Source organism: Drosophila yakuba, chromosome 3R, assembly GCF_016746365.2.
Source record: "Drosophila yakuba strain Tai18E2 chromosome 3R, Prin_Dyak_Tai18E2_2.1, whole genome shotgun sequence".
Taxonomy (NCBI): domain Eukaryota; kingdom Metazoa; phylum Arthropoda; class Insecta; order Diptera; family Drosophilidae; genus Drosophila; species Drosophila yakuba.
The window spans coordinates 10,646,432-10,670,743 of NC_052530.2; the positions used below are offsets into that span (position 1 = coordinate 10,646,432).

General features: G+C 44.1%; 3 protein-coding genes and 1 long non-coding RNA gene across 5 annotated transcripts; 2 read left to right on the top strand and 2 right to left on the bottom strand.

Moving 5' to 3' along the window:
* The first annotated feature begins 3 nt into the window (after window positions 1-3).
* Window positions 4-1,467, top strand: LOC6536308 (abasic site processing protein HMCES). The gene is made up of 3 exons (XM_002096856.3): window positions 4-144; window positions 194-893; window positions 959-1,467. The coding sequence occupies exons 1-3, from the start codon at window positions 125-127 to the stop codon at window positions 1,373-1,375; spliced, it is 1,137 nt and encodes a 378-aa protein (XP_002096892.1). The 5' UTR covers window positions 4-124; the 3' UTR covers window positions 1,376-1,467.
* On the bottom strand, window positions 1,403-4,641 carry LOC6536309 (aryl hydrocarbon receptor nuclear translocator homolog). Its single transcript, XM_002096857.4, has 2 exons — window positions 4,482-4,641; window positions 1,403-4,340 (listed from the first exon to the last, which is right to left on the bottom strand). The coding sequence occupies exon 2, from the start codon at window positions 4,286-4,288 to the stop codon at window positions 2,363-2,365; it is 1,926 nt and encodes a 641-aa protein (XP_002096893.1). The 5' UTR covers window positions 4,289-4,340; window positions 4,482-4,641; the 3' UTR covers window positions 1,403-2,362.
* A 326-nt stretch (window positions 4,642-4,967) lies between these two features.
* On the bottom strand, window positions 4,968-24,192 carry LOC6536310 (protein neuralized). Of its 2 annotated transcripts, none has more exons than XM_002096858.4 (3): window positions 23,894-24,192; window positions 6,730-8,471; window positions 4,968-6,665 (listed from the first exon to the last, which is right to left on the bottom strand). In XM_002096858.4, the coding sequence occupies exons 1-3, from the start codon at window positions 23,916-23,918 to the stop codon at window positions 6,417-6,419; spliced, it is 2,016 nt and encodes a 671-aa protein (XP_002096894.1). In that variant the 5' UTR covers window positions 23,919-24,192; the 3' UTR covers window positions 4,968-6,416. The 2 variants fall into 2 exon arrangements, with proteins under 2 accessions (XP_002096894.1, XP_015047657.1); XM_015192171.3 differs by lacking the exon at window positions 23,894-24,192 and adding an exon at window positions 18,028-18,568.
* On the top strand, window positions 8,478-15,987 carry LOC120322029. The gene is made up of 2 exons (XR_005561785.2): window positions 8,478-8,827; window positions 8,882-15,987. It is a non-coding gene; the product is annotated as an uncharacterized LOC120322029 (long non-coding RNA).
* Window positions 24,193-24,312: the final 120 nt, after the last annotated feature.

Genomic DNA, 24,312 nt, shown 5'->3' on the forward strand with positions numbered 1-24,312 from the left:
TTTAGTACGCCTGTTACTTTGGTATTTTAGTTCACTGGCGGCAACATTGGTATTTAAATTATTGCTTTATATTTGTTTACATTCTGCATTCGTCAATTAACTTAAATAAGTTATTTGTTGAGCAATGTGTGGACGCACCTGCTTGTAAGTACATAAATATGGATTTGTAAAATTCCATTAAACGCTGCTTCAGAACTCTAGATCCTGATCAGGTAATTTGTGCCTGTAAATATCCCAAGAAAACTACCAGAAAGGAGACCGATTCCAAAGAGAAAGATTATTTCAAGGATAAGAAAGGATCGGAAATGGAGACTCCCGAGTGGCGGGCGGAGTTCAACCTGGGAAGACGCTACCAGGCCTCCTATAACATTGCGCCCACCGATATAACGCCGGTGATCGTATCTGCAGCTCATTTCTCAGACGCCGAGGATCAAAAGTGCGCCCGCGTTGTAATGCCCATGATGTGGGGCATGATTCCCTTCTGGCACAAGGGTGACTACCGGCGGCATGGGCTTACCACCAACAATTGCCGGCTGGAGCACTTGATGGACTCCAAGCTGTATCGAGGTCCCTTCAAGCGCGGACAGCGCTGTGTAGTTATTTGCGAAGGATTCTATGAGTGGCAGACGGCTGGACCAGCGAAGAAGCCTTCGGAGCGAGAGGCTTACCTGGTATTCGTACCACAGGCGGAAGATGTGAAGATCTACGACAAGAGCACGTGGTCGCCGCAGGATGTGAAGCTTTTGCGAATGGCTGGACTCTTTGACGTCTGGGAAGATGAAAGTGGCGACAAGATGTACACCTACAGTATCATCACCTTTCAGTCCAGCAAAATCATGTCCTGGATGCACTATCGCATGCCAGCGATCCTGGAAACCGAGCAGCAGATGAATGTGAGTACAGGAATTACCCCATTTGCAAGCTATACTAATTCCAAGGGAATGCGCGCATATTCTAGGATTGGCTGGACTTTAAGCGAGTAAGCGACACTGAAGCCTTGGCTACATTGCGTCCGGCTACCGAATTGCAGTGGCATCGAGTGACCAAGCTGGTAAACAATTCGCGAAACAAAAGTGAGGAATGCAACAAACCGATCGAATTGGCGGCAAAGCCCGTGAAGCCACCGATGAACAAAACGATGATGTCTTGGCTGAATGTCCGTAAGAAGCGGGAAGAACAGATCAAAGCGGAACAGAGTGACGCCAGTTATGGGGAGAATGAGGAAAAAGAAGATGTAACCAAACGACGGACCTCCGCTGACGGTTCACCCGTTGACAGTCCCGCCAAGCGACCTAGATTCAGGAACTTTAAGAACGAAGCTCTTGAGCGGAGTGGCGGCAGCAGCGATTGTGAGGTAAAATCGGCCGAAAGATAAGCCTCAGCAGTAATTACACTTCCATAGTTGTAGTACATTAAGTTTATTTTCATTAAAAACCAAAATTTTTATTCTCAATACCCAAAGTTTAAGCATTATCATCGTTGTGGTTGCTTACTTACAAATGTTGGGACTTAGCGACTAAAAAGTGGTTTAGAATTTGTTCTCTCGAAGTGAGCTTAACTAACTAATGTAATGTTTGAACTTGACGTAATTAAATGGTCTTATTTGAGTGAGTGCGATTTCATTTTGAGCGCCATTGTATTGAGCTTGGAAGTTTTCGTTGTCGCTGCATATTATGCAATTAAAACCAAATGAAAAGCTGCACATTAAGCATGTGTACACATACCGTAGAGCGTATATTGTTTGCTTCTTTGCGTCTACTTCTGATTGCATTGGCGAAAAATGAGCAAAAATTAATGGGAAATGGTGTCAATGTTGTTCGCGGGAAAAGCGTGGAAGTGGCGCACTTGCTGTGTTGCTTACAAATATCAATTTGTGGTATATTAAGCTACGAATTTTATATTTATTTATTTATACGTTGCATGAACTTTGAAATGCTCAATGAAAAATACAAATGAATACTCTGCACACAGTGTGTCACTCATGAACTTAATCCTATAGAATCGATGAGAAAGTTTAGAATTCATAGGCTATATAGCGGTGTAAACACATTGCCTTTAGTTACGAACAATCGTAAGGCCTTAATTGTAAATACTTTTGCACGGCCAATGAGCGGGTTAAGTGGGAGCGGGTTGGGCTAATGGAAACGGGAGGTGGAAGTGAAGACGTAGCACACAAAAATAAAGATATCTGAATCGTGTACGTGACTACCGCTATGTACTTAAAATGCTATTTACGAGATTACAATTTGCATGCGTTTGGCTGAATTATTTCAACAATGTAAGATGGATTGCACTTGAGAAGTGGTTAAGAGAGACACAGATTAAGTGGGGGTAGTGGGAATCGAAAGAAATGGTGTGGGGATTACTCAAACGGCGTGCTGAACATGTTGATATTCAGATCCTCAAACGTGGTCGGCGTGTGATCCAACATCTGCAGCATATCTGAGAACTCCTGACCCTGCGGCTGTCCTGCTCCTGCCGGTCCTCCAGGATGAGCGTGTGGATGGTGCGGATGCGCCGTTGGGTGCGGCGGATGCGGGTGACCTCCAGCCTGCTGCCAGTCCCACATTCCCGGTGCATTGGGAGGCGGCGGTGGACCCGGCTGATATGCACCTGGCTGCGCTTGCTGGCGATTTCCGTTCCCGGCACTCAATTGGGTATAGGTTGGACCACTCGGCGACCTTGCCGGACTCGTCTGCTGGTACTGATAGCCTTCGGTCACGGGCTGCTGCTGCTGTTGCTGCTGGGGACGCAGTGCTGCCCAGGAGTTTGGTGCCACCGGCGTGGGAGAGGTGCCGGACTTGGGTATCTTAGCCAACGGCGATGGTCCTCCAGCACTGTACGGCGAGTGCGTGGTGTCGTAGGTATATCCGACAGGTGTGGTTTGCGCCGATCCTGGCCGTTGCTGTTGTTGTTGCTGTTGAGGCGTAGGTGCCTGCATGGCCAGCATGTGCGTCTGGTACATGCCATCGTTCGTGGCACTGCCCACTGGAGTTAGCTCGCGGCGCGCATAGTCCACTCCTGGGGCAGCCTGAACGTAAACATGTTGCTCCTGCTGCTGCTGTTGTTGTTGCACTTGTTCGGGCGTATGAGCAGCCGCAGCATCCAGTGGAGCACCGTGCATGGTCTTGCCAGAGCTGTTGGTGCACACTATGTATTCCACCTCGTCGGTGTACGGATTCAGAAAGGCATAAGCCTGTGTGCGGAGCCAGACGTACTCCGAATTCTTAGCTCTGGCTCTGTACAACAGCGAGAACATCTGTCCCTTTTGCTTGAGCACCTGGTCGAAGCTCTCCTTCATGTGGCTCTGGTCCTCGGGATGAAAAAAATCATAGCAGATCTTCCCCAGAAGCTCAGTAGGCGTATATCCCAATATGTTAAGAACACGCTGATCCACAAACGTAAACTTGCCATCCATTGCGTGACGTGTGATGAACTCGCTTTGATTGTTCGATCCACTCATATCGTTAGCCGCCGTAGAGGTGACCTGCAGACGACCGATAGCCACCAGGCAGCAGTGCGAGCTCATATCGTCGACATCGCGCTCCATGTGCATGTTGGGGAACATATCGGTGGGCGGCCAGTTCTTGATATAACCCGTGCAGTGCACCACGGCGTAGTTGGTGCCATCCCTTGAAGGTCCGAGGGAGTTTCTTTGTTTGAGACGATTCAAGTGCCCAGAGACCATGGACTCCGGGTTTACATTGCCCACCCGCATGCGGCAGATGAATCCACGACGAGCACCCATGCTCAAGCGCATGCTGGACTGGTGGCCCTCCTTTTTCACAGTTCCCGATTTAAGGTCCAGGATGCGGCCGGCATTTTGCGACTCCTGGGTGGATAGTTGCTCGCGTATTTTCTCGCGATCATCGGGATGAATGTGCTCATACAGGCTAGTGCCGTACCAATCGCTTTGGGTGTAGTTCAGCACGGGAGTTACCGAATCAGATACATAGATCACCCGTCCGGAATCGCAGGATACCACAAACAAGAAACCATCGGCCGCCTCCAGGATAAGGTGCTTCAGCTCCTGGTCGGTTAGGAAAGAGGGTTTGTAGGTGCCATCGGTGCTGGTGTTGCCGGTGCCACGCAGTGCCTTCATGTGGGCCACTGCCATGCGGAGTATGGTGAGCTTGTCCGGTTTGCGGGCCAGGGCACTGCAGGTGGGCACCATGTCTGAGAGTTCCGTGATGTAGGCGGTCATCTTGTTGCGGCGACGTCGTTCGATCTCGCAGTGGTTCTCGCGGCTCGCGAACCGCTCCTTGTCCTGTATGTTCGCCTCATCCATGCTTGGAATGCGTAATTAGAAAACGTTCGTCGTAATTTGGGTCGCCTGTGCTCTGTGGAAAAAGGTTCGTGGAATTGAAAGAGGGGTGGGGTAGGGGTAGGGGTTAGTATTTTGTCTACGTTGTGTGTGTGTGTGTACACTTGCTGGCTGTTCAAAAAGCTGATTTCCCTCGCTTGTTTAACCTTTTACTCACAAGTGGGAAGTGTGCAGAGGTACTTGGTTTATCCAGGCACTTTTATTTGGCTGCTCTCATGCGCTTTTACCATTAATTCTGTACTTTTCTTCTACACTACACGATAAAATCTCTGTTTACTGCGCAAAGTGTGACCGTAGTAAGAATTCACTAATTTACCACTGCAGTGTATAGCACTTCGATAACAATGCGCTAGGTGGCAACGCAGGTACATTGAATAATGCCAAGTGGCATTACTGAAAATTAGACCGTTAAATTTAAAAACTAAGACCTTAAAAACAAAGAAAATTTCCAATAATTCCCATGTAATTTAAAATCAATTTTTTCAAAGCTTAGCTATCTTTTGGCACTTCAACTCTTTAAATACAAAATAAATAAATTTACCTTGTCCTGCCTTGAATATAATATAAGCTTTGTAAAATATTATTCATGATCAACGTCCCTTATAAAAACACTTTTCCCAAATAATAAAGAAAACCATAATAGTTTCTGATATTGTTGTCAGTATTTAATGGTATTACAGCATTGCGTTTTCTTACATATATCAAATATAATTTCATAAATACATTTAAATGTTTAGTCATAACTAGGCGCAGTATCGTAATTTTACGAACTATGATTCTTTAAAAAATTAAAAGTTAATTATTAATAGTGGCAATAACATGTCTTCATTTACTCCTATCCGGATGCATTCTTATAACAAAAATAGTAAGCTTGCGCTCCATTTCGCATATTTCTTTGTGTTCTTTGCTTATTACATTTTTTTTTCAGTTTTAATACAATCTTAGGTAAAGTTTTATCCGCTTTGCTTGTCCTTCATGTTTAATCTGCTTGGTATTGATAATTAATTATTGGCAATTTTCTAACTGCATGGTTTATTTAGATGGGCATTCCATATTCCATTTTCCATATTTCTCTCAAGCTGTTGGTACAACATACAAGTCTTTTGTTCTATGTTTAAAGTTAAATATATTTAAATCTCCTTTAAAATACGTGCACTACTTAGATGTAATTTAAAATGCGGCTTCATTAAAATTGCTTAGCGTGCTTAATACGTCTTTTGTGGTGTCTGTGTTGGATGAAGTCCGGTTTAGATTTAACTTCAGCATAATTCGTTGACTAGAAATTAACTTAAGTACTTAGGTCTAGACTAACATTAGCTTTCAACACGCTCTTGCAGTTTTCTATTTTGGTTTACGTGCATAAGTGTCTTCTGATCAATCTTTGTTCATTATTTTGTGCTGCAAACTTATTTGAGTTGCGTCGATTCCCATTTCCTTGCTGGAAAGTAGTCAATAATTGCTTCTTGTGATTTCATGTCAAATTAAGGTCATTCGTAGTTGCTGCAAGCTTAAACATAACTTTTCAAATCCGTTAACAATTTTATTTTGCCTTTCAAAACATTTAGCACCAAAATGATTATTCGCCAAATAAAGAATCGTAATTTGTGTTTGATAATTTTGCACATCGTTTGGAGTTTAGACATAGAGAAAAACTAAGTAAATTTGCAACAACTTTCAATCAATTCAAATTTAAATTCAAAATACTATTAATTCCTATACAATACTTTGGTTTTATAGTACGCAACGCACAAATGCGCGGATCAAGGTTTGAAAAAAATTGAAAAACGAAGAAATTTCTTTGTTGGATTGAACAATACATAGTTTTGGCTCTGAGGCGCACTTACTTATAACATCACAAAAAAATTAAACATACGTGATAAATTAGGTGTTAGTTTCGTACACTAATCTAACTGCGTAAACTATCTGATCTTTAGTCTGCAAAAATAATGCCTATCTCTCCAATATAATATTCTTTGCGCTCGATTGCGTTTGAAATGCAACAACTTGTGTGTATGGTATTATGTGTAGCTTTAGTAGGTTTGATTGCGAGTAAATGTTGCTTGGCTAGGAAACTCTCACGCCTACGCCCTTTCTACGTGGTGTAGGTGCGGATGACGTCCCGGATCACCGCCCGGCACAGTGGGCACTGGCCACCGCCCACTCCCCGCCACTGCTCGATGGCGCAGTCGTAGCACATGCACATGTGTCCGCACATGTACAGCACTGAGTCGATGGGATTCTCGTAGCAGATGGTGCACTCGGCGCTCGAATCGGTGCTCTGCTGGTCGCTCAGGCTGTCCTTCCACTTGTTGGCCGCATTATTTGTGCTGTTGGCAATTGGCTGCAGAAAAAAAATGGCCATTAGTATATTTCTAAGGAGTAATGCACAAAGCTTAGACACTCACCTCAATGTACTGGCTGCTGGTGGTGCTGATGAGGGTGCCGCTGGAGCAGGCTCCGGCCAGAACACCGCTGGAGGTTACCGTTGCCGTTGGCCTGGCCGCCAGCTGTCCGTTTATGTCGTGCGAGCTGCTAGCAGGTGGCAGATTGACCACCAGAACGGTGCCACCACCATTCGGCTGGATCTGGAGAATATCTCCGTTGGAGGGCATGCTGATCATACGGCTGCCGTTGACTCCACCAGCTGAGGCCAAGGTGCTCGTACTCTGGGCTACGCTCAGCTGAGAGGGATGATGCAACAGCTTGGCAGTGGCTCCGGCATTCAGACTGCTCATCGACTCGGTCATGGGCAGCATGCGCGAAGTGGAGGCAGCGTTGCAGGCGGACGAGCTGCTGGCATTCACATTCACCTGTGGCTGCGACGGGTACGCAACCATGTTGGGCAACTGCTGGCGGAACATCCTCAGCGACTGTGTCGAGCCGTAGACATCCAAGAAGGCCCACAGCTGAAGGGACTGGTCGACATGCATCACCACCACAGCCGGTCCGTTGTTCTTGCTGATGCTCACTTCGCCGTTGGGCGCCACGAAGAACGCAATCTCATCGCCGCGCTGAGGAGCAGCTGCAATATCCTTGCTGACCACCCAGTATTCGGGGCGATCCAGCAGGAAATCCGAATCGTTGGGCAAATCATTGGGCTGCAACATGGCCGGATTGCAGGAGGTCAGACCCAAGGCTAAGGCACCCACGTACATCTGCTCCGTTTTCAGGACCTGCACAATCAGCTTCTCACCAATACGAATGGGTCGGGCAGTGAACACATATCCCTGGCAGAAGTCGGATTCCGTGCGCGAAGCCACAAAGCGATCCTGCGAGAGTCGCACATTCCGGCCCTTGGTGTTGTGGAAGGGCACTGGAATCAGTCGTCCATTGGCATTGTAGCGCAGCGGAGGCAGTCCATTGGCCAGATCATGAGCAATAGCAGCCTGCTCCACGCTGGCCACGCTTCCACCGTTTCCGGTCAAGTGAAGCGACTGCAGCGAGGGCATCACATGGCGCTCCAGGTCGTGCTCTATGGCGCCAGTGTGTCCTGGCAGGGATCTCCTCGACTGCTGATGCGGGTGATGGGGATTCAGTGCGGAGGAGGCGTTGGAAGTTGGCTGTGCCATCTGCTGTTGCTGGGCGGGCACAGTGGTCAATGGCATCGCCGCTGGTTGCTGCTGGTACATGTAAATGCGAGAATCGAGAAACTCAATGCCCGTGCAGTTGCCATAGATATCGATCACCGTCCACAGCAGACTCCTCGTATCGATGCCGGACAGTATCACACCCTTCTCCTCGTTGTTTATACCATAGATCACATCGCCAGCTCCATTGACATAGTAGTAAAGTATGTTGTCCTTCTCGCAGTACTGCTCATGCAGAGCTTTGGCCCAGAAACCAGGCCTGTTGGTCAGATCCGGACAGGCGTACTTGGGCAGCGTGCCCTCCAGCGTCACGGGATCGTTGCTGGTGAATCCAAAGCGAATTCCTCCGTTCCAGTTGTTCGAGATCTCCGCAAACTTCACGCAGATCCTTTCGTTGATGCGAACGGGGCGGGCTGAAAAGGTGATAGCCCTGCAGAAGCTCTCGAAGCGACGGGCGAGGGTTCCGTCCCTTGAAATTCGGATGTTGTCGCCATGCACGGTGTGGAATTGTAGCGGAGGCAGGTTGTTTGGCCCAGGACATGAGGAGGGTGAGCGGCGAACTGGAATGGTATAGGTGAAAGTTGAGTTAGTTAGGATTTTACAAGTAAAGTATATATAGTATTATGTTTCATTTGAATTTCTTGCAATACAAATAAGATTTGAGCTGTTAGTTTTATCCCACAAACCATATTAAAACCTTGAAGATACTTTCGCATTCACGAAATGCCGCCTTCCCACAATCCATTTATCTATTAGTTACATCTTCTGCCACATTGTTTTAAAATCTTTTTCTCAACGCCAGCTCCCCGTATCAAATTACGCATCTTCGAAAAGATGCGAGATGTCTCCAGGTAGCTGAACATCCAACCATGTGCTAGCGATCGAATTACGCAGAAGCCCAAAGCGATCTTCCTGGGTGAGTCAATAACCCCCAACCCAAGACCCAAATTTAGTTGGTTTTCAAGCACAGGGCACGTGACTGGATGGAAGACTATTGAACCATTGAGTTTGGGGGATCGGTTGCATTGGTAAAATGCCATGGAGAACGTAATCAACAGGCGAACTCAAAAGGATTTACCATGGTCATCGTCAGCTGCTGGCCCATTTTCTTGGAAAATCCCAGTCACATACGTGTGAAGTGCAAGAATTACTTCAGGAATATATAAATATTGGTGTAGGTTAGGTTAGGGAGTTTCTTACAAATTTCAAGCGGTTTTACTATTCCTAGGTATCAGATATATATTTTTCTTTTTGGTAATAGTTTGGGGGAATAGTTGGTGTACTTTTGCCTTGGCTATCAGGCTCATGGCAAATTCTTTGCAATTATATAGGGCAGCACTTCAATGGCAGAGGAATACTTTGAGAATCCCTAAAGCATATTCCCGAAATTGGCTTAATTATTGCACCTTGCAAATCCACGTATATCAGCAGCTGCTGACAATTACCACAAGAGACTGTGTCAGGGCAGAAAAACCTATAACCGATCCATATGGCCATATAAATAATTACTTGAGGACGAGGAGTCTTAGGATGGCGACAGGTTTCTGCTCAGATCGCTGGAATGCCCAACATCAGACGATTCCGGCGGCATGCCAACAGTTGCAGTGAAAATATATATAAACCCAGTTTATAAGAAAGCCATGGCGAAGGACCTGAAGCAGATGAGGCTGATGTCTTGATGGTGATTACCATGTTGATATGCGGCGCGTGGCACTGAAGATCAATGTGTTTGCATTGGAGCGGCATGTGGCAGCTGTCCTTTTTCCCTTTTTCCCTTCTTCTCGATTCCTTTTGCAGCCATTGTGCGGAGGAAGAAATAGGAAGGTCAGAAGAAAGCAGCTGTACGACTGGAACAGGTAAAACAACCCCTATGGAGAGCGTCTGTCCCCGTTCATCGAGGGTAGTTTTCAACGTTTTCAACGTTTTCGATCGCTTAGGGGTTGCTGCAGTTCCACGGTCTGCAGCTGTTCAAATTTCGAAAAATGAAAAAAATTAACACTGCAAGACAGATACAAGATACAAATGCTTGGGTATCTGCAAGATTCCCCTGGTTTGGCAGTGTCTTTAGGGTTGAAATTTAATCCTAAGCCAGGGCCAATGACTTGCACACGAAATCAGTACTGTCTGCTTCCCGAAAAAATCCTCAATCCTCAAGTGCTTCCGCTGCAGGAAGTGGAAAGGGAGCACCAGCTTCCGGTGGCTCCCATTCTGAAGGAAAGAGCCCGCCTTTGGAGATGCGGATTGGAGGAGAAGCAAGGTGGAGTAGAAAGCCGGCCACGAAGACTTCTACCACTACTACCACTTCTACCGCTGCAATACCCAACCATCCATATTTATGAAGTGACCGCGACGAGGAAGTAGGAAATCACGTACTACGCACATATACGTGTATTGGATTGGGGCCTATTAGCTGCAGGATGTTGTCGTCTCACTAGCCTGGCCAACTGGCGACGCCTACTTTTTATCGGCCCAGACAGTCGTCAGTCAATGGATGGAATTGCAGCGTCGATTGAGCGAATGAATGAAATACGCGCCTCGCTTTTTTCCTTGAAGTCCCAGTCCCAGAAACGGTGCTTCATAGACGCGTTGATACTTTCAATTAGCCAGGCCACAATTAATTAAGTGCAGCGATTGTCTTCGCTCGAGGCTTTAATGATACTCTCTAACTAATTGTATTAAATATATAAACGATCGACTTGTTGTTGGGGCGAAAGCAATGGATCGGAAGCAATCAGTACGCATTAAAAGTAGGAAGTCATTAAATGAGTATTGCGGAAGGGCTTTCTGGGCCCACTCTTTAGTATTAACAAGGACACATAAATATAGCACTTGCGAAGAAATCAGCAACGAGGAGCTAAGAATGATCCATTTCCCAGGCCCTGCAGTCATCCAGTTTCGACATAATTTGGCGTAATAACAGAATAACTAAAGATGAAAAGTTCAAACTTTCGGTGGTGGTCATGGGATGCGTTTGGAGTTCGCCGCTCTGCAGCCAAAGGTTCCCAAACGCCGATGCCCGAATGGGGAAAAACGAAGACCCTGCATCCGATCCGATCGACTGCAAACGATCTGGCGGCTGCAGTTGCAGTTGCAGGCAAATTTTCGTAGTTTCCAAAAAGGAAAACCTGATTTACCGTTCGGTGCGGCGCGGCTTGGATCGGATCGGATGGGGGACGTCTTTGGATTCGCCACCAGCGAGCACAGCAAAACATTTCCCACGCTGAGCTGAGCTGAGCTGAGCACTGGGCAAAAATCAAACACAAACTCAGTAGAGACAATTCCCACGACTCCAAATTTGTATATATAGGAGATATATAGTAAATTTGCGGCTGCCGAACATCGAAAACCTGTAACAAGCCTCGGTAATTGCGAGAAGAGAGTGCGGAGTTGAGTTCGCCGTTCGCCGTTTGGATCTTCCCGAATCTTTGGCGAACTGGAGAAGCTGCAGCTGGGTGATCGAGCGGGTGGAAAATGTGAAAATCATGCAGGTGTCATAAAACAAAAGTCTGCTCCGACGACCAACAAAAATAACAAAAAAGGAAACCAAATCTGCGATTGTGCGGCCATCGTTAGGCGAAATCATTTTAACGATCTGATGAAGATCTCCAAACATTCAAAATCCCATTGAGCGCAGACATCATTACATTTCGATTGGCACTCGTGAGTCGAGTTGGCCATCATTAAAGCCAGATTACGTTGATGTCTGAATGAAGGCTTACAAGGGGATCCAATGTGAAGCTAAGCATCAGCTTATTTTAACGATCGGTTCTAACAAATCACTTCAATGTTGATTAGTTCGGTAACATTCAGGCTGTGGGAAACGATTGGATTGCTTAAATATTAATATGCTTACTACAGTATAAACTGATTTCCAAGCTATTTTCTTAGAGTCTGTAAATTATATCTGTATGGAGCATTTACGCATGACCTAAACAACCAACCATTGCGCATTGCAACATTGTCTCAACCACCCACTTGAACTCCTTCCCCGTCTGCACCGATTGAGGTCACAGGTCACGTGCGGCCCCGCCCCCTGCGCCGTTCCTGTTCTTGTCAGCCCACGTGCGTGAGTCAGACGACGTGTGCGGACAATTAACACGCCCGAGGCCGCTTAATTGCACCGGAAATGCCCCATAAAAGCCGGGGCTTTCGGGCAAATGCCGGCTTGGCATGCCGAGTGGATCAATGGATCATTTACAAATTGTATCAATTGGTCAGGCATTTGGCATAAATTATCGGCATTTTGCAGCGCCGCAATCAGTCAGTTCGAGTGGGTGAATGCGTCGGATTGAGTTGGACCTAAGCTTTCTGACTTCGACGGGCTTGTCAATGGATCGACCCACGCCGATAAATAACTTATAAGCGTATCTGGCCACTCCGCATAGTGTGTCTTTTATTTTCATTTTCGACATATCGGTGAAATTAGTTGAGGAAACAGCGTGTGGGTCGTTTGTTAGTTAGTTAGAGGCTTGATCTGTGGGCAGAAATGCCAAGCGTTGGTCGCAGCTTAGGAGCTGAACAAGTGTCTATCGAAAGGCTTGTAAAACAATTCTCACAGCAATAAAGGCAATGCTAAATTCTTGTCTTAAACGTACGTAAATGAACCTAATGAATGTTAATTAATCGCTCACAAACAAACAATTTGCGTGGGGCGGGACAATATGAAAGTTTTCGAGACAACAAGTGAAATTTTGTTTACAATATCTTCATTGTTTAAAACTATTTTGCCTTTATATAGTTTTCCCTTTTAACCACAAGTTTCCTAGCAATTCATTCTCCAAATGATATTGCCAATCAATTTTCCAGTTTGTAGTTTGATTTGCAGCTAAGCGTACTTAGTAAAGTTCGACTGAAACAGAAAACCCCATTGAGTGGATCCACGATGCGAAAACCACTTCCGTTCTGCTCGAACCGCTGACCAGTGCAGCGGAAACTGCACTGCGATCCACTCATCGCGAGCTGCTGGAGCGGGAAACTCTCTCTTCTGGTGTGGATTCCCCACCGGTTTGGCCCCTCCTGGCCGCGCATGTAACTCTAGAAGCAACTTAGCAACAATGGACACAACATAGACTCTGCAAATATAATAAAAATAATTACACAACGGAAAAAGGGGCCGACTGGCGGCGACGGCGTTGACGGCGTTGACAGCGATGAAACCAGAGGTCAAACTATGCCAAGTTGCTGCAACCAGTTGTTATTGTGTCTGAGCAGCTTTACTTCTTCCCAAGTACATTGCACTTTTCATGCGATTAAGCGAAATCTGATACGGCACGCCATGTGAACTAAAAATCAAAGAAGTCCCAGCAGCAGAAACTCCAAGTATATCAACCATTCATGTCTGCGCAATAATCAATAACTTTGTTTAGGTAACGACTCGCGATTGAAGCTATTGACAAAAATATGGAAAAAAGTGACTAATCAATTAAAGTGCATCAGAAAAATTCCCATCGGAAGTTCAAAGTAATCAGGACCATAAAGATAACCGGGTATCTAACTATACATGAAATGGGTGTTCAAAATGCTTGCATTTGCACTTGCACAATGCAGCTCCTTGAGGCATCCACCTTACATCACACCTCTCTCAATGGGTTCAATGACTCCCGATGGCTTTTCTCCGCGTTCGGCGTAAATTTTCCGACTTTCCACGCACACACAAATTAGTTATAAACACCCGGATGAGGCGCAGCTCCCCTTCTAATATAATTAGCCACCGAAAAGGGAGGGATATAGAAAAGTACATATATGCAGACAGGGACGGAAAAGCGCTGGAGGGTGGGTGGCCAAATCAAATTTACATGTTTATTTTTACAAGCCTACAGCTAGAAACCCGGTGGAATGGGAGCACCTCTCTATCGATGCACACGATAGATCCGCGTGTATATATATAAACATCTATGGTTTGGTTTTTTATTTGGGCGCTGAAGCATGCAAGAGGCCCCAGCCAAGAAGAACGCAACTTTTTCAGCTCCGAACAGACATAAAACCGATCTAAATATACACGCGTGGATATAAGGAAGCAAGCGGAACATGAAACACACAATAAACAACATTGTCTCTGAGGTGCTGAGGGTTTCAGCCGAGTAAATCGTATGAAAGAAATTTGAAATACTTATAAGAGTTTGATCTCTTCTTAGTTGAAGCAACTTAATTGTTAAGGAAGCAATTAATACCGCGTTTCAATGCAGTACTGTACTTTGGAGAGCCAGATACGATAAGCCCGGCTTTCTTCCGCTACGTTTTGTTGCGCTTTGTAGGCTTGCTGTTTATCGAAGCGTTGCAATTACTGCGAAGGGCCAGTGAAGAGGTCCACATAAATACATACATATATACGTAGATACGAGTACAATATAGAAAAGTTGATAGTTACTCCTATACAACTTGCATTTCCTCGCACTTGACTGCACAAGACACCCCCCATCCCGATTTTCCTCAGTCCGCGAACGCTTTGTGTAATTAAATCACTCGAGCGTTGAGGGGGAGCCCACAATAACAGCTTGAAGTTGCGCCGAGTGGCATGGAATGGACTCGAAGAGTCGTCTTTTGATAGAAACACAGAAACACATCATTATTACATTATAACGTTATTATTGTTATTACAATGGCAGACAGACCATTCAAGTGTTTTGGGCTCGGAATTCGATAGTTTTTGGTGCCACTGGTTGCATTGTTACCCGTTTACCTCATTAAAACCTAGTGTTATAGCCAAACCATGCAAATTTCTTAGATTTTAGCATATTAAATACCCCGAGCAGCTGCAGAGCTGAACCAAATCTAGTTCTGGTTCCTCCCCAAAATAGGTGTACATATTAATTACATTAGAGTTCTGCCCGAAATACGAAGCACAAACGCTTAAGGCCGAAAATCGAATTTCAAAAAACCCGATCTGACCAAGTTTCCAGCGATGGATAGCCGAACAGCTGCTGCTGGACATTGAGGCATAGATTAAAGACCCGTAGGTGTTCGAGTCGAGTAGAAACCGACTGTGATTTATGCCTAGCAACCAGCAGTTCGCCCGCCCGCCTTAACCCGTCTGGGCTAACACGCCCTCCCGAAAGGAGGCCTACAAAACTGACCCAAAGATGCCTTTGGATATCTTTTCGTCTCACTTTGCGTGAGTTAATTGCAGCCGATTTCTGGGCCAGGTATACTATGTGCTTGCTATACTATATAGTACATACATATATAGCAGCGGTGTGTCTTACCTGTAGCTACCTGAACTCCACCTTTTGTCTTGCGTCAGTTGCAACACCCTGCGGCGTAGCGTTTCTATCTAGTTTTATCTTTATCTATGGGGTGGTATGCGTTGTTATCTCTTGGCCCAGACAAAATGTTAACAATTTTGTACTACACATTTGGGTCGAGAGGCGAACTACGGCGATACGCTGATTATATTTATAAATATACTTTTATTTTTAAGGTAAAATAATTCACAATTGCTTTTAATTACACACTTTCTAATTAAATATGTGCGAATTGGAAAGGTTATGAACTTAATGTGTGATAAATCGAAAAGTCTCCGCTCTCCGATGTTCACTGTACTCGTCTTCAAGCTGCCAACTTAGTTCAATAACTGATAAACAAAAGATGTGGGAGGCACTAAATAGGTCACGAGATAGCTTTTTAGAAAAAAAGTACAGCGCAGATCGTTGTGTATATCCCCAATCGTTAACAACTGGTATTTATAGCTAATGCCAATCAGTTTTTAACAGCACTTGCAGAGATAAACACTATTTCGCTCTGTTCGTTATCAATAGCGCGAAATTATCAATTATAAATGGCAATGCCTTGTATCAGCTTGCACAATTATAAACGAACTTTAAAATGACCATAGGATGTGTGACGCATCACGATGATGACCTCATGAGGGGGAGAAAAATGACTGAAAAAATACTAACGGGGTTTGTATAAGCGGATGCCTCAAAGTGGGAAAATATAGCAACAGATGTCTGGAGCGAGAATGCTTGGCATACAACTATGACCAACAGAAAAGTACTTGCTGCGAAATCAACAACTAACGCTCACATTAAAGTATGCAAAGTCTTTTAAGCATTAAATTTACAGATTATTAACTGCAAATAGGTTGAACCATGAATTATTTTTTGGTTTTTTGGGAATAGCTTTTAAACAGAAGTTTATATATGTACATATGTATGTATATTTTGACCACCATTGTACTTGTGTATGTTTGCATATATACCAACTCCCTGCGGGGGTGTGTACCGCCACTAACGATTGACTATTTACTTTTGGCCAACAATCGAAGGTCGGGCGACAATTTGTATTTGTGTGTCCCATAATCGGGGGCTCAAAGACGAGTTGGCAGCGCTCAATTGCAAGCACACGCACGGCCAAACAAACCATTTCGAAAAGTAAACCGTGAGAAGCTATGTGAGTAAAAGCCAAGAGCAGATAAACTTTTTAGCCAAAGCAAACGTGGCATGCCAACAACACACACACAGCAACAACAAACAAGCTACGAAATGTAATAGAAAATGCAGGTACAAAAAAGCAAAAGCAGCTGACGCCGACCAAAACAACAACAAAGTAATTTCATTGATTACCGATAGGCAACGCACGTTCAAATCAAACGGATTGGAGAAGCCGCCGCATAAGAAACATGAAACATAAAACATAAACCATTGCGGGCTTAAACGCTCAGCTGAAGAAAAGACACTCAAGCTTCAAAGCCACGCCTCTTTCACTTCCTCTTCCCATCCCGCTAGCCCAAGCTCGCTCTTCTTCTTCTTCTCCTGCCGCGGATCGTTTGCTGTGCTGTTGTTGCTACCTTTGTTTTTGCTTTTGCTTTTGCCGATGGCGGCAACGGCGCTTCGCGTACAATTCCCCGTAAAGCAACAGCAGCAACAACAGAAAGCAATGCTGAATGAGGCAGATGCAAAAACAGTGGTGGTGGAAAATATAGAACCTCGAAAATACAGTGGATACAGCATAGCCAATTCTCACTAGTACGAGCATTTTAGTGCCAAAGGACTAACTCTAAACTTTTTTATATCAATTTATAGTGTTCGTTAAATTTCAGTTTCTAGTTTTGCGACCACAACTGTTCGTAGGACGCCAGTTAAAACAACAACAAGAATGGGGTAGAGGCTTAGCCTATGCGTCACTGGCTTTGCTTTGCTTTTGCTTCGCCTGTTTTGGCCAAAAGAGAGCATTGAAGCCGAGAATGCAATTGAGCCAAAGCCAAAAAAAGGTGATTTGTTGTTTTTACTTCTTCTTTTTTTCTTTAGCTCAGCTGCTTGCAACCATAACAAAAACAAAGCAACGAAATTCCCCAGCCCAGATAATCGTTATGATAAACATAATCGCTCCTTGGGAAAATTGCTTTCGGTGGTATTTTTCTTCAACTCGAGATCTCCCCCAGATCTGAACTTCTCGATCAATTTGCGGTTACTTGGGTGCGATTGAAAAATGCAGTTTTCGAGAACTGACATTTCCGGCGAAAAAGTCGGAGTGTCGAGGTTAAATTCTGCCGAAGAAGCCTTGAGAGAATTTCACATTTAAGTTTATTTCGGCTTCTTCTACTGTGTCTATTTAGTCAGAAAAAACAATTACTATTATAATAGCAAACTGGGCGTGCTCTGGCAAGCATTTTAGTCATTAGCTTTTTGTTTTAAACTAACTCATACTTTTTCGCTTTTTGCTCTTATCTTTAATTTCATTTGTTATTGTTCTTGAGACGCAAAATGCTAATGTATGCATAAATGTTTGCGGCTGGCTGTGTTTCTCGCTTATTTATCTTGCCGCTTTAATTAACCGAATGAATGAATGGGCGATAGGTCAGACCACATGCTAATATTATGTGGGAATCGCTGGGGATAAAAGCAGAGCCCCAGATCAATGAATTATGTATTTAAGGCATTTTCGCACGGGGTAATTACATTTGCTTCAAGACTTTAATGGTTAGATAACACGCAGGAAGTTTTTTAACATTGAAAAGTACCATAATTCTGATATTGAAAACATTTCCTGGGTATTCCGAGAATTGTATATATAGAAAAAACCCTTAGAAGAGAACTGCAGATTCTTTTTTATATGTATCCAAACGTAACACGTTATCCTTAGCCCGATTCTTAGCCTGGTACTAATGCGACTACTAACCCAATCCAAAGCGCTTCTTGATCTTCTTGAGCAAGTGCATCTTCTTCTTGCTGGAGAGCTTGTCCTTGGTGCTCATGAGCAGCTCGTTGGACTCCATGGCCAGGACCTGGGCGGCCTGCTGGGCGGGAGTGGGCATGGCGTTGTGCAGCTGCTGCATCTGTTGCAGATGCTGCAAGTGCTGCTGGTTCTGGTGGTGCTGCTGCTGCGGATGCAGATTGAGGTGCGGATGGCTGCTCTGCATGTAGTTGGCTGGTATATCCGATAGACCCATGGTAGTGGATTATTTTCTTTCTTATTTAAATTAGAACAAACGAACAAACTAAACGAACACGCGTAATGCTAATGAAAATCCACAAGCTGCTTGCGTATTTTATTTGGCATTAAATTTAGCGATAGAGTTCTTCTTCGAATTTGAATGTTTTCCGTTAAAACATTTTGAATTTGGTTGGTTGTTTGTCTGCGCGCAACGGGAACAAACGGAACGAAACGAACGAAACACGGAGACCGACGACGACGACAACCTTTCGCTGAGTTTTTTTTCAACAAATAAAAGGTTGTGCGGCCTTTTATAGCTTCGCACCAGCGCGAGAGAGCGAAAATGAGAGCGCATGAGAGCATAATTCGAGACGCCACCTCTCTCTCTTGCGCTCTCTGGCAGCTGTTTCTTATTTACTATGGTTTCGCTTTGTGCCTGCCATTCGCGTGTATTGAGCCTCCCTTATAATTTACCTTTATGCCTCTAACTCTGCACCTTGATCGGGGATTCCTCCACATCTTCTCCCGCTCCTGCTGTTGCTTCTCCTGCTTTTTGTTGTTGTTGCTCTAGGCCTGCATTTGGGATCTTGGCCATAATGCTCTGGTCTCCACTAACAGTTATTCTGCGCACCTTAGTGTGTGTGTGTGTGACAGTCCGCTAGTGTGTGTGTGATAGTTCAGCCAGGTTCAAAGCAATTCTTTCTTTTTCGCAGGGTTTACAAGGTCTGGCTCATATAACTGGCAAGCTATTTCAATTGCCCTAATGCTTTTGATCGTGAACTTTGCGGGTCAAATTTCACACGTATGTACATAGTTTCTTGGACCCATGGGACTGTTCTTAAACACACTTTCTATAGCTTTTATTTTTCTTGAAAATAATAGTGTATTTCTTGTCCTCATTTGCAGCAATAGAATGTTTTATATAATTTGAAGGTGCAACAGGGAAAATAACTATTTCTTACATTACATTTTATACAGAATAGTATGCAAGATATGTATGGGTTTTGGATAGTAAATGTTGAGCAACAGATCCTTAAAAACAATCTAAACAGATCTATACATTTGTATATAGAGAATATATAAAAATAAACGGGAAATAAAGTTTGTAACTCATTTTCCGTTTATGTAAAATTTTGCTTATGCAGAAACCAAAAAATGTAGCTATGATCTGGGACACATGCCATTGTGGTCTCATTTGTTAAGCTTTAGCTTTTGTGGTCAGCAGGATAACCACCGTCTGGCGTCTGATCCTGATCATCCTTTATTCTTTATGGATGCCACGCTGCCATTGATGGAGGATGATAATTGTGCCGAGCGCTCCTCAGCCTCCTCAGCCTCCTCAGCCTCGTCCTTTTTGTCCTGGATCGGCAGACGGAACCGGGCAGACCTCACAGCAGATGCAATTTTAAGATCGGAAGGGATCAAGACGGGGCAGAAAGCATTTAAATTTTGATATTAAAGTGGAAATGCATATTCAGCATCCTGGCAGCAGGCGCGCGTCCTGGAAATACATCTGCTGCTGCTGCTGCTGCTGCTGCTTACCCGATTTCCCCCTCCTGTTCGCTCAGTGCTCAATGCTCAGTTTGCGAAAATGCAAAAAAGGTCGGAGATGGTGATGTTGGCGAAACAGGAACCGTCGAAACAGGACATCGAGCAGCGCATTGGGACACGAACAACCCCAAAATTGTCAAAGAATACAGTGAATATTGGATAGAAATAACGTTGGTTAAGTGAAGGTATTAAAAACGCCAGATGCAGTTTAAACATCCGAAAAATATCCTTACAATATCATTTCCAACATTAAGTAAGTCCGTCTGTTTTTAAGATTACATTAAAAAATCATGCGTAGTATATTCAGGGTTTATTCTAGTTGTTCGCCCATCGATAGCCACTGTACCCATCACGATCACCAACGAAAGGTGTCCATCTGCGGTTGCAGTTGGAAAAAGGATCTGAAAAGGGTTTGCTCTACTGTAGTGCGTATCCCCGCGCAGCCCCTGTCCTGAGTTCCGCTCCGTTCTGTTTGTTTGCCAATTCCAGGTGGAAATTCATAGCAAAAGATACGGATACATTTACGGGTGGAAGGGGATTGTCGAAGCGGAGAAAGAGGAAGCCAGCCGACCACGTGCCAGGTTGAAATCGAAAAAAAGAGACGTGCGCCAGTTGCCTTGGCTGATAAGGATGTGCTCTACTTCTGCGGATCGGTTCGAACTTCTTGTGCGATTATTTATTTTTATATATCCATATTTCGCCAGCAGACAGCTGCTGCTTCAATTCTTCCATTTGCATTTGTCGCCTTGATGGGGGAGATATCTGCAGTCTGCTTTTTTTCGTTTTTCGTTTTTTGCTCCCCTTAAAGTATTTTGTGGCTAAATTTAGAATTTGGCACATGTGCCCCCACAAGTCCCCCGGTACAGTGCAATTTTTATTTCTTTCCACTTCGGTCTCCCACGAACATCTGGCTTGAGAATATACGAATATCGCTCATGTTCGCTCGTCTTCTTCACGGGATTTGCTGGTTTCTCCTTAGACCCGCATTACCCTCTGGCCTCACAATTGTCCTCTTTCGACCATTGTCTCGAGAATGTCACAGCGATTTACCTTTCAGACAGTTCCTTAACCCAAGATCCCTGCGGCTATTCGGAATCCTCGTCTATGGAGAATTGACCCAGGCAGGCGTTTAATGAATATGCCAAACGATCATTTTGCACGGCAAGTGAGCAGATTCAAGGGAAACAAGTAAGAGAAAGGGGTTCAGAATTTGAAATTTCTCTCAATCTACTGGAACTTTGCTCAAAAAATAATATATCAGCAAAAGGCATTTGTGATTAATCTTCCAAAAAATGTTAAGTTCCGCTTCGAAAGATAAGCAAATCACAGCCTGTTTTTATGGCCTAATAAAAGGCGAAAATAAATATACGAGTTACACAAATTTCCATACATACATATATGTACATATAATATCCATAGGTTTCTTATCATAACTACCTCCATTACGATGGAGTTACTACCTTCACCTTGGACACCCTGAAGTCTGTTTATAGATAAATGAACTCACAGATATATTTATGAGCGCAATAAAATAGTTTTCAATTGAACAAAATCGAAATTAAACGATACTTATAGAAAAATCGAGTGCCAAAACTAATTTAAATAGAGGAAACAGCTCAAGTGGGCCAAAGATAAGTGTGGGGAAGTAATTTGGTAGTTATCAGCATTGATAGTATGATTTATTTAATGAAGAAAAAACGCAGTGCAAGTAAATAAACGAAGAGATACAAGAAATTGGCAGCTGTCGAAGGAAAGACAGCTGAGAATTCCCCGGCTCTTCGCATCGATCGCCGATAGCCGATCAATATACACATAATTAAGTAAAAACTGTAGCAAATGCCAGTGTTTAATTAGAAAACGACATATGCAAACGGGTCATGGGGAAAAGGCAGCGTTGTTCGAAGGAAAATAAAAGCGAAAGGACTTCAGACAGGCCAAGGAAAATGAAGGAGCTGTGCAAGGAGCAGTTGTCGAGTCTCGTATGTATAAATACCCGAACTAATCCTGCGGATACAAAAGGGAATTCGGGAGAACAGAACCCAAAATCGAATTGCGCAAGCACTTGAGAAACAGAGCAATGGAGTAGGAGGTATTCCCAGTCTGCAAGGATCGAGGGTATGGTTGATTGGATGGTTGTATATATCACAGAGTTTGAGAATATGGTACAAATTTACACGTTGGCAACGTTGGTCAATATTGTAGATTAATAGCATTCAATTCCTGCTTCGCAGACAGGGTTTCATTAAACATGTTCCTTACAAAGCTGTGACCTGATAAGACCTTGAAGGTTCTAATGCACAGGGTAACTTGCCGTCTAGATACTCTGCTCAAGAAACCTGACTTATTCAGAGGAACTCCTCCATACTTTGAGGATACCTGCGACAGCAGTTGGCTTCATCCCGAAACCCCGATCAAGATCTAACAAAAGGGAACTAGAGGCATGCATTTGGCAACTGCAACTTCAACTTCCACTTCCACATCCATGTTCACATCCACTTCCCATTTCCGCATCCTCATGTGCGTACGCTAATCAAATATCAACATCAGCGAGGAATAACCGCCAATGCAACACATGCGGGGGAAACTGCGATCCGTTAGTGAAATATACATTCTGTTGGCCAAATGTTTGCCTTTTCAGGGGGTTTCGGCTTTCACGGTTTTCACATTGCAGTTTTTCCCGCCTGTAAAATGGAAAACCTCCCTCGTCCCACGAAAAACGCAAGATCTGCGCCTCGAAGATACCTTATACGAAAAGGTATCTCGGATGCAAACAGGACATTTGGCAAGTCATAGAGAGAGAAGGTCCTGGCGGGTTTTCAGCCCACAGCATGTGTTTTTTGTCTCAGGGTCAGCGAGTTACAGCTCGGCTATCCTACCTGAACCCAGCGCCTATTGGGGTTTACTCATTCTCTCCTCCGCCTTTGTGCGATCCTTCATCCTCCATCCTTCGTCCTTCGTCTTGTGCCCGTTTTGTGAGAAATCATTGCCATAAACTCTATAATTTATTATCCACAGCTGCATGGGCATCTTGGGTCTAATCGAAGCTGATACGATTCGATGGAGTCCCTGATGATGTGGTAAGCAGAAGCAGGTAAGTGCAGTCCTGCCATCCAAATACCGCCAAATACACCTGTAAGGGTGAGATGTCCATTGCGCTAAGCTTCGCGTCCCACAACCAGAGTTCTTTTCCTGAGCTGATTTGATGTCGGGATTTGTGCGCATCTTTATTTCCAGATTTATACCACCTTAGATTGTTGACTTTTCGGTAGCCTAAGCTGCTTACTAGTTTGATATCCTTATAGGCGGGTTGGGAATATTTGTTGATTGTAATGCAGGACATGCATGGGAAAATATAATTGGGATATATAACTTTTGCTTTTAAGCCCAGTTTTTGGGGTTGGTTTTTGTAGAACATTCCTGGTTATGAAGTATAATTTATTTTCTCCACTTGATTGACTTGTAATAACCTAGATATCCAGTTTTTAATGTTTCGAGATATTGGATATGTGGTTATTCTAGATTCTTGTGAATCGAATGTGATATGATCGAGTTACATGAGTTTTGATAACTGTTTTTAAAGAAACAATTTAAGAATATTTTAAAATCTCCGAATTCTTTTGGGAAGATTTGAAACCCCACAGGTACAAGGTTGAACAAAGTCCTGAACAGAAACAAAAGCTATAGACTTTTTTTAAATTCAAACAATGGTAAATAATAATTAAAGGCAGGTTTCACACCTGCAAATTTAAAATCAAGCAACAAAACTATCGGCACGAACGCGCAGCCAGCGGATGTCATCGCTAAGGGGAATCAGCTGTTTGCCAACATGTGAGTGTGTGGGTGGTGGGAAGGTCACAAACCTATTGGAATGCCCATAGTTTTTTAATTCACATTCAAGCGAAGCTTATAACTGTCATGCACTTTATTACAACCTAAAGATTCCATTTAAAATAGAAAGTTTACTAACTTATGATAATTAGGCTTATATATTCTTAGATGACGAGCAAGCAAACTCCTCTTTACGACACATCCAAAGTAAACTAAAGCCTTGATTACTTACCAATTTTACCAGCCGACTGACCCATTGCTTAATTAAAATCACAAACTGCGTGTTTCGCTTCCCGAAAGGCACAAGAAACAACAGCCACAACAACTAGGACACACACAACTTCTTTGGCATTGAATTTTCACGTGGCCCAGCCCTCGGATTCGCTTGATATTATGTGCACCGTGAGCCGATCATGTGCAATTGGCAGGCTAGCTCACTTCCGGAATTATAGTCGTTAATTGTGATGCATTTTAAAGCTTTGTTTAATTGTTATTTGGATGGAGCTGCCGGTCGCAAGGCTTTTTTTAAGTGTGACCGCGTTAGTGTTTAAATGTGACAGGCGAACTTTACCAACGGCCATCCAAAAATATACCAAGCAATACAATTAGTAAACAAAACACTGAACCCGCTAGAAAGCCCATTTACTTTGT